The following is a 16,379-nucleotide window of genomic DNA, read 5'->3' on the forward strand; positions in this document are numbered from 1 at the left end:
CAATCTGGTGCATTTAGAACTAGCAGGCATTCTGAGCATTGTCATTCTAGAAAATGATTTATACATTGCTGCGGTACTGAGCTGCATGTAATTTGTGTATCTGGTCATGCAATCTGAGATTATACAAATGAGCTTCTGACAGTTGAATATTGCATCCAGGCTCATTATCTGAAGAACTGCACACCAACAAGAACTGGAACCCATCAAGAGCAGAGTCTGGTCCTTTAAAAACAACAACGTTGTCACAAATTCTAAGCTGGCAAGGTATAAATTCCCATGTACATATAACAGATATTTTAGAGCAGGAGTTTCAAACCCACCGAGCTGTGAATTTTACTGCACACTATTTAAGAGACAGTATCCTTGTAGAAAAAAAACATAATTTTAAAAACATTGACTCTGAGAAGAAAAAAAAGAATACATTTCTGCTGCCACCTGCAAATCCCCAAATGGTTGGTCATAAAATATTGCCCAACTGGGGGACATTTTTCTGGAGACCACCAAGCTAAGTATTACTTAAAACTGTTGTTTTAAACATATCTAAAAATAAAATGTTCTTGAATTTTAAATATTTAAAATGTAAATTGAAAATTAAAATACAAACACACAAGGATCTGTAGCAACCAAATCGAAATATATCTTTTTAATATGATTTCTATTGTTTATACACTTATTCTATTACACAAGTAGATCTTATTTCCTTTTCTTTTGGCTTTGGTAAAGCAGCCATCATTCAGTAGGAGCTTCACCATTACCAGATCCAGCTATCTATTTATGAACCCCGGCTGGTGTTAACTCTACCCCTGTCAAACCAAAGTTACGAAAACCTCAAACAAAGCACATTGCTTTTCTCTCTCTCTGCTACTTGTCACACAACGAATATCACAGAAAAAGACACAAAATGCTTAAAAGACTCAACATGCTTTTCAGGAAGAAGAATATGATATTCGGACACAGTCCTGCTTTAGAACCGTAAAGGGAACGCATTTGATGCTGAGATTTTCCTTCATCTGTACCGCCACTCTTTGCAGATTCAAGCTAGCAAAACAGTGTTGTGAACAGCAGAGAGAATGGTAAAGATTTTAAGTACTTTAAACCATATGGTTATGAGAAGATAATCCTTATTTATACCAGATGCAGTAATGCCAATTTGTGACTTTTATTTTAGAAGTGATTTTTTTTCCCCCCTGCAAGTTATAAAGCAAATGCATCTTCATGCTTCAGAAGATTCAAACCACTGGAGGCTACACTGTTATATAGCTTTTCATCCCTCACATTAATGTGTGGCTGTTTTCCATCATATTTAACAAAAACTATTCTCAAGAGCCAGGCTCAATAATCTGCTTTGTGATCAGCAATATTTCATTTTCTTAAGAACTGTGAATTATAGTTTATTTTTCATTTAAACTATTAAATCAGTGGCACTCTTTAGTCACAGTGTAATTAATATATATGAACATAAAGCAGCTTACGCCTTTTGTTTTTAGTTTGTACTTCCCGTGATGATCACTTTTTACATTGCAGAAATCTGCGCACTTTATACTACAGAAATTTACACGGTTTGTCCCAGTTAATAATAAATGACCCATGAAAAAGTAGAAGGCAAAAACATCTTATCGAAGCATTGTATTTAAAATTTAGAAATACTTCTAAAACATGTGACCGAAGTCAAACTGAATTGTTTGCCATTGTTATTTTTGGCTGTGGGAAAAAAAGTCAGAAATGATTACAAATTTAAGCAAAATGTCATTTGTCCATTGACCTGACTGTTCTTACATCGACCATGTTATTTTTAATGCAAATGTAACACCTGCCACTGCAGGAGCACTAGGATCATTTCAACATAGGTCTGTCCAGTTTAAATGAATTCATTAGCCATAGCGCTTTCAAATAAAACTGATGGGATTACAATCATATCAATGGAAATTTAAAATGATTAATGCGCCATTAACAATCACTTCGCATGGAAGTGAAGTAGGCAGCTTACGCCAGTATGAAATATGACCTGGGCTAATCCTCATCTTTTATAAATCTTTTAAGAGACAAAAATTGCTTGTACTCAAAAATAAACAAAAGTAATGTATTCCATAATCCAGTTCTGTTTGCCATAATTCAATAAAATATCGGCTGTAAGTACCCCCGTGGGAGTAGACAACATATTCATGTCTTTTGGGAGATGGCACTTTGCTTCAACCAGGTACTGCAGTGTAATTGTCCGAGCAGTCAGGACTAGAGACTACAGCTACGGAAATAATGACACAATAATCAGAGACTCATGACTTGTTTTTTAAAAAATGCTTTGTCAGGGTATTCACCGAGACACTAATAGTCTTGCTTTATCTCCATTGCCGGCTGTCTTGATCTGGTAAGCAAACCTCACAGCAAGCGGTCACCTTCCCATGGAGTCATTAAAACTTAAAATGTCAGCTGGTGGTACTAGCCTGCGGACTTCCACACCTGAGCCCTGTGGCAGGCTGTTCGCATCACTGTCAGTAACAAACACTGAATTCATATGCAGCCCGTCATTACTCCCCGGTTTTCACATCTGACAGATGTGGTCTAAATGAGATTGATTAAAGTGTGCGCGCTTTCGGAGGATAAAGTTTCCAAGTTCACAGCAAAACAGTTTATTTTTATGTCTGCTCTCAAGAATATGAAAGATATGCATGCATGCCATTATCGCACAATGGTTTCATTTATGGTTCTCCCTGGATGACACCTCCAGCACCCAACTTCACCCATCTGCAAGCTGCCTTCAAACAACTTCCCATTGCAACGGGAGCAGCATTGTGCAAATATTACAGTTATTAAATGGGGTGGCATTGCAATCTATCTAAAAATAAGGAAAGTTATTTAGAATTTAAAGAGCAAACATTTGAACTGCTTCCACTTTGGACATTTAGATTAAAAGACCAGCTGGTTTTACAATAACTGGCAAGTATACAAATCCCTATAAAATACACTCAACCTCCTTAGTGAATATAATATTTGGCCAAACAAATCACCACCCTCTCCCCTTCCCCAGGCATTTATGTGCCACTTTTGTTACCATCATTTGATATCACATTGATATTTATTCAAATTTAGCAGTTTAAATATACAATGAGTGTAAATTGGAAATTTCTCTTCAAATTAAGATGTAAGATTCTAATAATTTTGTATATATATTCATGAAATTACAGGGCCTTATGCATGAAGCTAGTATAAAACCATCTTAAAATCTCTTACAGTCAAGAGAGTCAAGAGTGTTTTATTGTCATATGTCCCAGATAGAACAATGAAATTCTTACTTGCAGCAGCAATATGTAATCATAGTATTCTGCAAACAATATAATAAAGGAGAAAAAAAGTTCAGTGTGTGTATATAAATACACTGAACTGCAGCCTATGATGGTAGACAATGCCGGAAATCTACAACTGCTGGAGAAACAAACCCTTTCAGATTATTTCTAAATTACCCCTTTCCCAGAGTCGATGATCCCTTATCTCCATTTCGTTTAAATGACATATTTTTCAGAATCCTGCACACCTCCATGAATTCAATCATTCTTGTCAACTCAAGAATAGACAAATCTTGCTCAGTCATTGACTACCCCCTCACTTCAGAAATCAAATCTTTAATGCACAGCTGCCCAAGACAAGAATATCCTTCGTTTGGTAGAGAGGCATTAGCAAAATTTAAATTCATGCTTAGGTTTATTTTGTATGCCTGGAATTCCATTTTTGGCCAGAGGGCCTCGATCAATATGAAAATTTTAAAGTTCGCTTTTACGGGACAAATTCCAGGCTACCATATAATATCTGGAGAAGGGTCCTGACCCGAAACGTCACCTATAAACATTCTCCAGTGTTGCTTTCTGACCCACTGAGCTACACGAGCACTTTGTGTCCTATTGTGTAAAGCAGCATCTGGAGTTCCTTGTTTCTACCATATAATCACCCTTGTTTAGGAAGAACACTTGTCCACGATTCTTTTGCATAAGGGATGGATGTTTATAAAGCTTGAACAGCTATGCATGTTTTGCTTGCTTCTTTCCTTCTTCATTTTAGACAATTCTTGCTTGATAATTTTGTTGCTCATATTCTTACTCTTCATGCACATGTAGCTGATCAAAGTCAGAAAGTAGACTGCTGGCAATTGTAGATACGTGGCCTTTAAAATAATCAGATGAATGAGAAGGCTCAAGTAACTTCCTAAAGATTGTTTTTTGTCAATAGACAATAGACAATAGGTGCAGGAGTAGGCCAATGTGTGCAGGAGTAGGCCAGGAGGCAGGTGTCGTTGCAAGGCATCTCAGCCTTATTGTCCACTGCAACTGTCCTGGAAAACATTGTGGTTGGCCATCTGCTTGAACCAGTGCTGTCTTTCCAGTGAAAGCACCCCACAGGACATTTGGAAATGTGCTCCAGAATTTAGACCCAGCGACGATGTAGAAAAGGCAATATATTTTGATGCCATTGATAGATTAAAACCACCCAGAAATTAGTATTTGAGTATTTGACATTCGCTCACACAGGTAAACGATAGAAGCTAAATGATCAAATCAATGCAGACAAACTTCTGCATTGAGATAGACTAACATGGATCTCCAGTGGACCACACACAGCCAGCACTACTCACTACTATTACTGGACTGTAGTTAGCTTTCCCAGTAAGACTAATCTCATTTACCCAGCAAGTCAAAAATGCAGCTGCAGCAGAGTAAATAAATCACGATCAACAGCTAGAATCGTGATCAATATTCTCCTAGCTTTGTGGTCAAAACATGTAAAGTTTTTACAATGGATGTGATGGGGAAGGGTGGATCAGAATCAAACCTCTCAAATATCATTGGTCTGCACTTTAAAAAACAAAATTACATTTTACCTCCAAAAGATCCCACACCAAAATGCATTTCTTCCTGTTCTCATAAGAGGTGTGATTAACCACCCTCTTCAGGTCACTTTGTTTAACTCCAGAAATAACCACTGATGTTAAGTGACGGGAAGGGTCAATTATTTCACATCAGGGTTACCCAGAATCAAAGCAAATAGAGTGATGGAGAATTACAATGGATGTTACAACAGTAAGACAAAAAGATAGGTTAAAAGGCACAAATCAAAAATGCATTATCAATACTCTGCCAATCACAATTCAAAACTATAGAGATAAATATTTCCTTCACAAAAAATAAAAAGCAGTGTATGTTAAGAGATATGAGCTCTGGATATTTAGGCAGGGTACAGTGGGAATGTTTTGTTCCTATTTGTTCCTAAGCTTTCCCACATTCAATTGCTTTGCAAAACAGAAAATCAGCATTTATAAACTGCAGCACCAGCACACAACAATATACACATTCTTGTTCATAAAGCACTGCTTTGTGAGCTCCGCATGAGCCGAAATGCCTTCCCACTTTAGTTGTTTAAGGTAGATCCATAGCTGCCCAGATGACAAATTAATATCATTCTACAGTCGTTGTTTGGTGCTTGGCATCACAGTTCTGAAGCTTGTGGGCCCATCAGAGCTGAAACTGCTCAGATCTTCGGCAATCCATAAGTGTCCCTCTAGAGGCCAGTGCTTGCATCAGTATGAAATACGATATCATAAATCAGGCTGCAGAAGTGGCACTCGCACACATCACCATCTATCTCACCACTCCTCTCTGAAGGGTCTTGGGTAGAGCTTATCTTTCAGCGGAGCAGCAAGGGACCAGACAATCAAGCGGCTGGCATTGACAAAACATGTGCAGCTTACATCTGAAGACTATAACTTGGAGGCTGTGTGAGGAAAAAAAAGGTCCTGCTGGTACTGCCTTGCCTTGGGCACCAGCAGAATTGGTGGTGGCATATCTTCAAAAGGCAGAGTGCCTGAGTGCATGCAACCCACTGAAACACAGGGAGCCTCCGGCCTCGATTCCTTGAACTGGAGAATGTTCAAAGCCCAGAAATGTATCTGCGGGGCTTAACAGCTGCCACCACAAACCAGAGATGGCTCCAGTTTTGAGTAGCACTCAAGATTCATGCAAAAGAATATTTCAAGTTGCCATTATTGCCTGTCATGGGTTTATAAATATTGCTTACTATCTGCCGCGCTGAATTCCTCATGGGACCCTACTACGTGACAACATAAGGGAATGAAAAATACATGCCTGTTCTTTTGAAAAATTTCACTTTCGCTTTGCCAACATTTTATCCATTCACTGATTACTATAACTAAGTAGATTTAGTGCAGTAGGTATCGGATTTTATTTCCTATGTATTTCAATTGCAGGCTTAATTATGCTAGTTTAATTACTTTCCAAATGCCAATTTACAAGTCGAAACCAGAGGCTGCAGGACATTTGCTGTGGAATTGTACCCGTGATATGCTGCTGTATGCGTACCCTATAGCTACTTTAGTTCCGCAAAGGTAGTCTGACAATTAGTACAAAAGGGAATATTGTTAAAAGAAATGCACAATGAAAAACGCTAAGATGAAAGACCCAAAAAGGCCACAATTTTTCAAATTCCTCATTCCCCATCCTCCTTAAAGCCTGCACTACTGTGACAAACAAAAGCATGGTTTAACACCACCCTCAAAGGGTGAAATGTGCTGTTTTTCAAAGCACTCATTTTAAAAAGACCATCTCGAACTGTAGTGAGGGTAAAGCTATCAGTTTTGCACATCTCTTCCCTAATGTTGGGTGCTCATGAAGCATTATTTCTCACCACTCAATAGCAAAAGGAGAAAAAGAGCCCAGGTTACTGAACGATCTGCAGCTAGTTAGGCAAAGCAAATGTATCACTCCCTAGGGCTTAGTGAATTCATGCACTCCCTCAGGGTGGAATTGAGCCATGAGGATCAGTAAGCCTGTGACCAGCTTTGCCCTCGGTTCCAATATCGGCTGCTATATCCTGTAGCACCCCAGGTGGGAATGGGGAGGAAAAAGCAACGGTGTTCGCCCAAAGATCTCACATGACTACGTATTGGATAGACATTAGTATAGTTGTGCTGCCCCAGCGATCGAATAGCAAAGCAACCTTATGAGGGTGAAAATTAAGGGAACATAAATACAAGTTAAATAAAATGCAAGAAAATAATTGATTGACAATAAATCAATCTCAAATTAGCAAGCAACAACCTTGGATGGAGGAGAAACGTTTTAATGAACCATGTTCACACTACCTGCCACCAGCAGAGTCTGCTACGCAGTTTTTAAACATCCCCCACCACACACAGAAAAAACTGCACAGGCACAGAGCAGCTTTGAAACCCAACATTAACAACTAGTTTAACGGCTTTAAAATGCAACTATTTTTAAATCATGACCGGCTCAGAATTCAACGCTATTTAAGCTCCTTCTCTGTTGCAGATAACCTGTCTTTCTAATACACTGAGTGTGGCCACCCAACGTGCATTCATTTTAAGACAGGTAAAATACCTTATTATCTATGAAAAGTTCATATCTTTGAACTCTTATTCCTAAGACACTGGACTGTAAGATAATTCTGTTTATATTTCTTTCAGGTTAAAGCTATTCCTTGCACTTTGTGTGACGCCTTTGAGCTGCGCAAACCCTGATATACTGCGTCTTTCCTAGACATGGATAAATTATCTGAAACGGTTTACCCAGATATCATAACGTAATAACAGGAAACTGCAGATGATGGTTTACAAAGGCACAAAATACTGGAGTAACTCAGCGAGTCAGTCCGCATCTCTGGAGAACACGGATTGGTGATGTTTCAGGTTGGGACTCTTCTTCCCAACCCGAAACGTCAACAATCCATGTTCTCCAAAGGCGATGCCTGACCTGCTGAGTTTCTCCAGCATATTGTCTTCCTTTACCCAGATCGCACATTTTTGTCTACCTATATATGGAAGCCCAAATGAGTCAAGTGCTACACTGAGGATTTAAGAATGGCTGGGCTTGTGGGGAGTGACTGCTATCTTCAGTAAGGTCCAGACTTCTAAACAAAATGGGAAAGTGTAGCTTTCATCATAGTAAACAGTCTGTATACCAACGATTGGAGTCCATAAGTACCACACCCAATTGAAACGTGCACAAAATTTGTACGCTTAGTGTACACTTAGTGACCTGCTCCTTGATAACCTCGTTGACAGAGACTGGACAAGCAGTACAAAGAAATCCTTTAAGATGCCCAAGTGCAAGTATTTTCCAAAGGTAAAGAAGTCCCTTTTCAGCTTCTGATGGCAGGCATCAGAGAATATTCTTAAACGGAACATATTTGAGTGAAAGTTTTCCTCACTAGTGTGAACACAACAACTGAAAGTCCAAGAGTCTGAAGAAGGGTCTCGATTCGAAATATCACCTCCATGTTGTGGCTAAGGGGATCAGAGGGTATGGAGAGAAGGCAGGTACGGGATACTGAGTTGGATGATCAGCCATGATCATATTGAATGGCGGTGCAGGCTCGAAGGGCCGAATGGCCTACTCCTGCACCTAATTTCTATGTTTCTATGTTCTCCAGAGATGCTGCCTGACCAGCTGAGTGACTCCAGCACTCTGCACCCTTCCGTGTAAACCAGCACCCGCATTTCCTTGTTTCCGCATCAAAATTCATTATTGACCACCAAAAATATGGTACAGAGAAAGACCGGAAAGGACCTACATGTAAAAATAGAGTTAAGAATCTAGGAAGACCATTCCTAAACATCTATCAGGCACCTTTGCACATCAGCACAGCTTATGACCAGGAAATTACAATGACTAAATCACAGGTACAAACTTACTTGTTGCATCAAGCTTGGTAGCTTGCATCAGAAGATTGCAAAAATGCAAAATAAACAAAAAATACTCACCCCTCTGAATAAATAATGTGCAAACATGGTTAATAACGCAATTAAGGGAATATACTAGTGCCCCCCCAGAATATTGTAGCTTTTCTGAAACAATTAGAGAATGGAGTCTGTTTCAATGTCATTCTGTTCTTCGCATCTCTCTCTCTAAGGAAATGCTGCACCTTCCTATAGTTCTTCTCAAATAACTGCTGTTCTCCATCTATACTCAATCACAGGGAACTGACCAGGAAGCCTTTCGAACCCGCTGAACTGTTTAATTACAAGAGCTGGGCTGCGTTCAGTGATGCAGCTGGTAAAGCCAGTGCCTCACAGCTCCAGCAGCCCAGTTTAATCCTGACCTTAGGTGTTGTCTGTGTGGAGTTGGCATGTTCTCCATGGCCTTGTGGGCATCCACTGGGTCTCCAGTTTCCTCCCACATCCCAAAGACATGCAGGTTGCTAGGTTAATTGGCCGCAGTAAATTGCCTCCAGCAATGAGCAGCAGAATCTGGGAAGCGGTTGATGGCAATGTGGAGAGAATACAATGGGATCGTGGGGGATTACTGTTAATTAATGCTGGGTTGTGGACACTACAGACGGTGAGCCACGAGATCTGCTTCAATGTCTAATGATTCTACAGTCTCTGGTTGGATGAGAATGGCCATTGTATTGATAACTGCCAGGAAATCAGAGATAACAGAACAGAAGACAGCAAGACAGCTATTCCGTTTGCTAGTTCTCTGCAATTCAGGAAAGCATGATATGAAACAAATAGAAGGAAAAGTCATTCAACACCTTTTAGTTTAGTTTACTGTCACATGTGCCAGGGTACAGTGAAAAGCTTTTGTTGCGTGCTAACCAGCCAGTGGAAAGACAATACATGATTATAATCAAGCCACCCACAGTCTACAGATACATGATAAAGGGAATAACGTGAATAATGATTAGAGCAAGATAAAGTCTAGTAAAGTCCAATTAAAGGTGGTCCAAGTGTCCCCAATGAACTAGATCAGAACCGCTCACTAGTTGTTGGAAGGATGGTTCAGATGCCTGATAACAGCTGGGAAGAAACTGTCCCTGAATCTGAATGAGTGCATTTACACACTTCTATACCTCATGCCTGATGGGAGAGGGGAGAAGAGGGAGTGACCGGGGTAGCACTCGTTCTTGATTGTGCTGGTGGCCTTGCCGAGGCAGTGCAAGATGGAAATGGAGCCTTGAGCCTGTTCCTCTATTCACCAATGTTGTGGCTGAACTTCTACTTTAAGTCTATTTGATCCTAAGTTGATGGACCCGAAGCTAAACAGTAATATCGCACATTGCTGTGCTCAATGATGTTGTGGAGCATAGGAGTGGCTGACTACACAGACAGCTCAGCATCCTTGCCAGCCTCTTAGGGCCTATACACGTAACCACTCAAGTCATACATGAACATCAATTGGATGGCTGTTAAATAATCGTCATCCATCTCTAAACACTACAGTGAAGAAATAAACTGGGAGAAATTGACAGCTCTCCAAATACCATTCCAAGCTCATTGCTGGGGTGTCAGGTGCAGAGCAAGTAGATTGAAGTTATTTTTTTACAGATTTCCGTGGATGAATATGAAAACAATTTGACATCACAGAATGCACATTAAATGTCATATTTAGTTCCTACTGAACGACAAAATGTTGAAGAAATTTGGTGGCTACACTTTTAAGTATCCACAGAAAAAAATCTCTTAAATGACTCCAACTTTGACTGTGCAACCTACGTGACTAAAGTGGAAAATATAGAAATATGCCAAAACCTGCAACTCATGTGCTCATCAGTGAATAAAGAACCAAGCCACGCAGGGCAGAATAAATTTAGTTCTTGGCATTCATCTGGAATAATCATCTATATTTTTAAATTAAACATATTATATACCTTAATAGGGTTTAAATTAATATTGTTCAACAGAAATGGGAAAACACTGATTATCTCAAGTTAACCATTTATGCACCAGAAGTAACAACTAGAAAAGGGCATTTAAACAAATGCTCTAGCAAGCCATATATACATTTCACAGTAAGAACACTCACTTTACTTTCCTATGGGAGCAGTAGCCTTGTTTTTAAGAAAAATAGTCTCACTTTACCAACCTCCAAGTCCCCGATCATTTTTCTGGGTTAATCATTTCCAAACAGTCCAACTACTCTGCATTTCACAGATAGCTCTTTGTTCCTATAGGAGTGGAAATTGTTCCAGAGCACTTATGGTCATCCAAATGTATAAACACGATTGTGTTTAGTACTTTTCATAAGCAAACAACCAAGGCCAATGCTGGTCTTCACCCTGAATATGGCAGTGGAGAAAACCTGAGCTGCATGAAACTATCTGGAAGACTGAATTCAGTTCCCAGGGAGAGCTGGCCACAAAGTTTGATGCTGCTCAGATTCGGCAGAGTAATAGTCCAACACAATGAAAAACCAAAGACACATTGCATAAGTGAAGCGTGCATTTTCTCAAAATAATTACCTAGCTTTAACATTTAAAGGTTTTAAAGACAATTGAAGGATGGAACAGAGTCAGTCAGAGAAACTATTTTATCTGGAGGAGAATTCAGAACAGGTCAAACTACAGGATGAGCCTGGCTACTCTGGAAGCACTTTAGTGTATGGAAATCTGGAGTTCTTTCTTAATGAGACAAATTGAGAATGGTTCAAGACTGGGTGTGATAATACACTTGCAATAAACTAACAATAAAATTAAGGGACCCAAGTTAGGTAGCTGGAATTAAGACATGGATCAGGAGTGATCTAGCTGAATGGCATTGGTTGAATTGTCTATTCCTGTTCCATTGTTTCCATCAACCTACTTCCACAGCTCATTCAAATGTCGATGTTGAACACAATTCAAACTTGAAAATACCTTTCATCGCATCTGAAGGACCCCAATCTGAAACATCACATGTTCATTCCCTCTACAAATGCTGCCTGACCCACTGAATTACTCCAGCACTTTATACTTTACTCAAGATTCCAGCATCTGCAGTCTCCATCATGCAAGCAATTGAGTCTTTAATCTCTTCTAAAATGACAAGTTCAGCTGCATTCGGCTCACTTCCCAAGATTTTTATTTTACTTTAATACCCACATCCTTCTTTCCATGTACAATGGAAAATAACATTTCATTACCTAGAATCCCTTTTCGAAGGAATATGCACTATGCTCAGAACTTCACATTCACCTACTTCAAGGTCTCAGAAATTTTATTAGTTGCAATTTATCTCCCATTCATAGCATAGTTTGGAGCTCAATTCATCTTTTTAGAGCCAATACTTTGTCCAGATATTTCCTTTTGTCTCCTAATCTAAAATACAGTGTAAAATTGTTTTAAATTTAATTCACATCGAATAACTTCCATCAACCCACGTAGCAGGAAAGAAAGCACATGTTCTGCTGTGCATGAAGCCAACACAGAGGCTGGTACGTTTATTCAAAGATCAAATTCCCTCCATGCGGATAAATTCAGTCAAGAAGCATATATGTTTAATGAACTGTATACAAAAATGAGCACGTGATTCTTTTTTGCACTTAGAAATATTATAGTACTAATATCTTATTCTTCCCCACAGTGCAAATATGAGGTCCCCAGGTTACCACAGGCCGCCATACTTGAGAGTTGTTTGTAACCCAAACTCTTTGTATGTTGGAAATGAACAGAAACAGCATCAATCAGTGAGCGGGTGAGTGTGTCTGCTCACCACTCCCAGCACTGCTTGGCTTGGAGGAAGATTCAAGAAGGCACGAGTAGAGGGATAGAGAGTGTAGGGTAGTAATGGCCTGTTTCCACCAGGCAGAGGATGCCTGCAGCTGCCAGAAAATTCACCCTCTTTTATCCCTCCCGATCTCCAGAAAGCTCCGCAAGTGGAGCATTTATAAACCAGCAGGACATGTAAATATTTAATTGGCCAACAGGTAAATTACCTGAAGAGAATTATTTTAATATTGAATGTGGCACTTGGTGAACAGTGACACCCTTGCTACAAACAACTTTTTAATTTAGCCGTTGTAGTTCTTTTAAGGTGAACATTTTCTTCAATGCTAGATATAACTTTCACTTAAGGTTTTCTCCCTAAAGCTTTATTACGCACTTTAGACATGAGAGATACAGCTTGGAAACAGGCCCTTCATCCCATCGAGTCTGTGCCGACCAGCGATCACCCTGCACACTATACACTAGGAGCAATTTACTATTTTCACTGACGCCAATTAACCCACAAACCTGTAAGTCTTTGGAGTGTGAGGGGAAACGAGAACACCCGGAGAACATCCAAACTCCATATGGACAGCACCCATAGTCAGGATCAAACCAGGTAAGGCAGCAACTCTACCGCTGTGCCACCCTCAAAGTCCTTTTCAAAATGCCAGATTGTCCGGTGGGAATGGATCATTTCCCTACCACTCGGACCTTCTGAATTTTGGTTATAAAGAACATTAAAAATAAATTCATGGAAACACGGTTCAGGTATTGGATGGGACACTGTAGAACTCTGTTATTAACATGTCTCTTATTATATGCGTCTAGCTGCTTTAGGAATTCAATGCCAGCATAAATCAATCTCAATTAAAAAAATTGCCATGCTTGTCTATAAAACCTATTTCTTTGAAAGAAATATTGCTGTCCTCTTCCTAGATGCCTTTAAAGCTCTAGCAGAACGTCCTTTGCAAGAGTGGCTTTCATAATTTTCTTCCTGTGATCTAGACAAGCTTGGAGACGGCATATTATTTCTTCTTTAATCCAAAATTGCTGTAAGCAAATTGTGTCCAATATAAAGGAAACAAGTGCAAAACTCGCTCACTGCGTTTCCACATCACCAAAGGACCACTCAGAAGCTCAACATTAATGGAACAATTTCACACATTTATTCCTTTGTAGGGAAAAAAGAATATTTCCTCCAGCCTCACGAGATTTGCTGATTTTATATTGATCTCCAGCTCTGGAATCGGAGTTCAAGTTAAATACCATTACACCCACAACCACATCTGTCAACACTCTAAAGACATAGATGTTTCATCTCGATCTTATCTCCTCCAATGAACATGATCTTTTCATCAAAAGAATCTCAAAAATAACTTGCCGCCTCCAGAAACTTGCTTCCCTCTGTCAATTCTACTCCATTCTTAGTAACGTCAGTCATTGCCTATTGTACTCTGCTGCAGAATTATAATTGTAACATCTTATTAAACTGATCTTTAACAAAGCTTTCATTTCTATTAAATTCTTGGGTCTTTACTTTTGAACTTGGCTCTTTTCAGCCATCAAACAAATATTGAAGAACTTGTTGCTGTATCAAATCTAAATGACCCAAACCCATAAAGTGCTAGAGGAATTCCGCGGGCTAGGCAGCATCTGGAGAGGGAACAGATCATAAGACATGGAGAACAATTAAGTCACAGCCTATCAAGTCTGCTCGGCCATTCGATCACAGTTGATCTATTTTCCCCTCTCAACCCCCCTCTCCTGCCCTCTACCTGTAATCTTTGACATCCTTACTAATCAAGAACTTATCAATCTCCACTTTAAAAATACCCAATGACGGCCTCCACCAGTGAGTGTGGCAATGAATTCTACAGCTTCACTACTCTCTGGCTAAAGAAACTTCTCATCACCATTCTGAAAGTACATCCTTTTATTCTGAAGCTGTGCCCTCTGCTCCTAGTCTCTCCCACTACGCACTGAAAACATCCTCTCCACATCCACTCCATCTAGGCTTTTCATTATTCAGTCGGTTCAATGAGATCCCCTCTCATTCTTCTAAACCCCAGGAGTTACATGCCCAGAGCCGTCAAATGTATCCTCATTTCATAATCATCCTCCGGATCATTCTCGTAAACCTTCCCTGGAACCTCTTCAACACCAGACCATCTTTCCTCAGACACAGGGCCCAGAACTACCTCCAATATTCAAAATATGGTCCAATCTGTGCCTTATAAAACCCAAGTATTACATCCTTGCTTTAATATTCTAGTCCTCTCGCAAAGAATGCTAACATTGCATTTGCATTCCTTGCAGATCACAGGCTATGGTCCGGGTCAAGACCTTTCAGGATCCATATCCTCCACAGATGCTGCCTGACCGCCGAGTTCCTCCATCACCTAGTGTTTTGATAGATTCCAGCATCTACAGTTCCTAATGTCTCTGAACAACCCAATGCTTATTAGACCCAAAACATTCATTCACATCCATTGTACTGAATTCTCTGGAGGGACAATGAGGAGCAGAAACAGCAAAAAAATAAATTTACTAGTGTAGCCTGCCAGCTGTTACTTAAACATGCTCTTACCTCCATGTCTGGCTTGTACCGATCTTCAAATACTGCCATTGCTGCCAAAGATCCAGAACCTGTGTACAGATTAAAAGTATTTTAAAAAGTCAGGTACTTCCAAAACTCAATGTAAACTTGAAACCATCCAATCACATGACAGTTACATGTAATTATTTGCATAAATACTTCTAAAGTTTATTAACATATGGCTAAATGTGCCATAAACTGACAAAAGCACAATGTACTTCCCTTTAAGTTTAATAATGCAACCTTAAATCTCTGTTGTTACGTAAATTGGGTTTCAAATTTATCATGATCCTTCCACATTTGCCAGTCAGTTGCAGGAGATCTCGAAGCTGTTCTGTGGTGTTAGTTTTGCCCGTCTCACTAAGGAAACCTGAACGGAAACCTCTGGAGACTTTGCACCCCACCCGTGCGGTTCCCGGAGGTTTTTGTCAGTCTCCCTACCTGCAACCTCCGGGAACCGCACTTCAGGATGCGGCTTCAGGCTGTAACAGTCCGCGGGCCCGGCATGGGTTCGCCCCGCTCCACGATGAAAAAAGTCCACGCTGCGCCCGCAGCTGAAGCTCCGGGCCCGACTACCAGAAAGGCCACATCAATCCATGGTGTTAGGCCGCGAGGGAGGCGACATGGAAAAAGTCGCCTCTCCGTGGAGGAGGCGACCGAAAGCGGTTCCCCCCCCTTTACCCCCTCACCACCCTCCACACAAGACACACCAAGAGACATTAAAACACACATTTGGACATACTAAAAAAAATAATAAAAAGTAGAAATGACAAACATGCTGCTGGCAGGGCAGCCATCTCGCAGCGCCCCCACTGACGTTTGCAGCACTTTGTAGGGTTTTTTTGTAAACCAGCATCTGCGGTTCCTTGCTTCCTGAGAAATACTCAATATACCAGCCACCATTTGTGAAGGCAGAAAGAGTTAATGCTTCAAGGTGTTGGTCTTTTACCACCACTGGAAAGACTGTCTGATATTCTTGAATTCAACATCAGGAATTTCCTTTCAGGAAGGGAAAGCTGAGGGCCTATGAACCCGTCTTCATTGGGGCAATGGTGGTGGAGATGGTGAACAGCACTCTGGGGTATGCTCATCTCTATGTCCTGGGTCCAGTACATTGACGCGACTGTAAAGAAAATTCATCCACTTCCTGAGGAGTTTGAGGTGATTCAGCATTTCACTCGATACATGTACTGTATATGGTGGAGAGCATACTGACTGGCTGCATAATGGCCTGGTTTGGTAACTCAAACACCTAAGAATGAAGGAGACTGCAAAAAAGCGTTCGACATTGCCTGGT

At 40.3% G+C, this 16,379-nt stretch overlaps 1 protein-coding gene across 1 annotated transcript in view; it reads right to left on the reverse strand.

The window, feature by feature from the left end:
- The window catches only part of psmb7 (proteasome 20S subunit beta 7), a 65,652-nt gene that overhangs the window by 9,246 nt on the left and 40,027 nt on the right, over positions 1–16,379 (reverse strand). The window contains exon 6 of the mRNA XM_033048752.1: positions 15,074–15,132. Coding sequence (XP_032904643.1) covers positions 15,074–15,132 — 59 coding nt within the window. The remainder of the gene's footprint in view (positions 1–15,073; positions 15,133–16,379) is intronic.

Source organism: Amblyraja radiata, chromosome 32, assembly GCF_010909765.2.
Source record: "Amblyraja radiata isolate CabotCenter1 chromosome 32, sAmbRad1.1.pri, whole genome shotgun sequence".
In the NCBI taxonomy this organism is placed as follows: Eukaryota; Metazoa; Chordata; class Chondrichthyes; order Rajiformes; family Rajidae; genus Amblyraja; species Amblyraja radiata.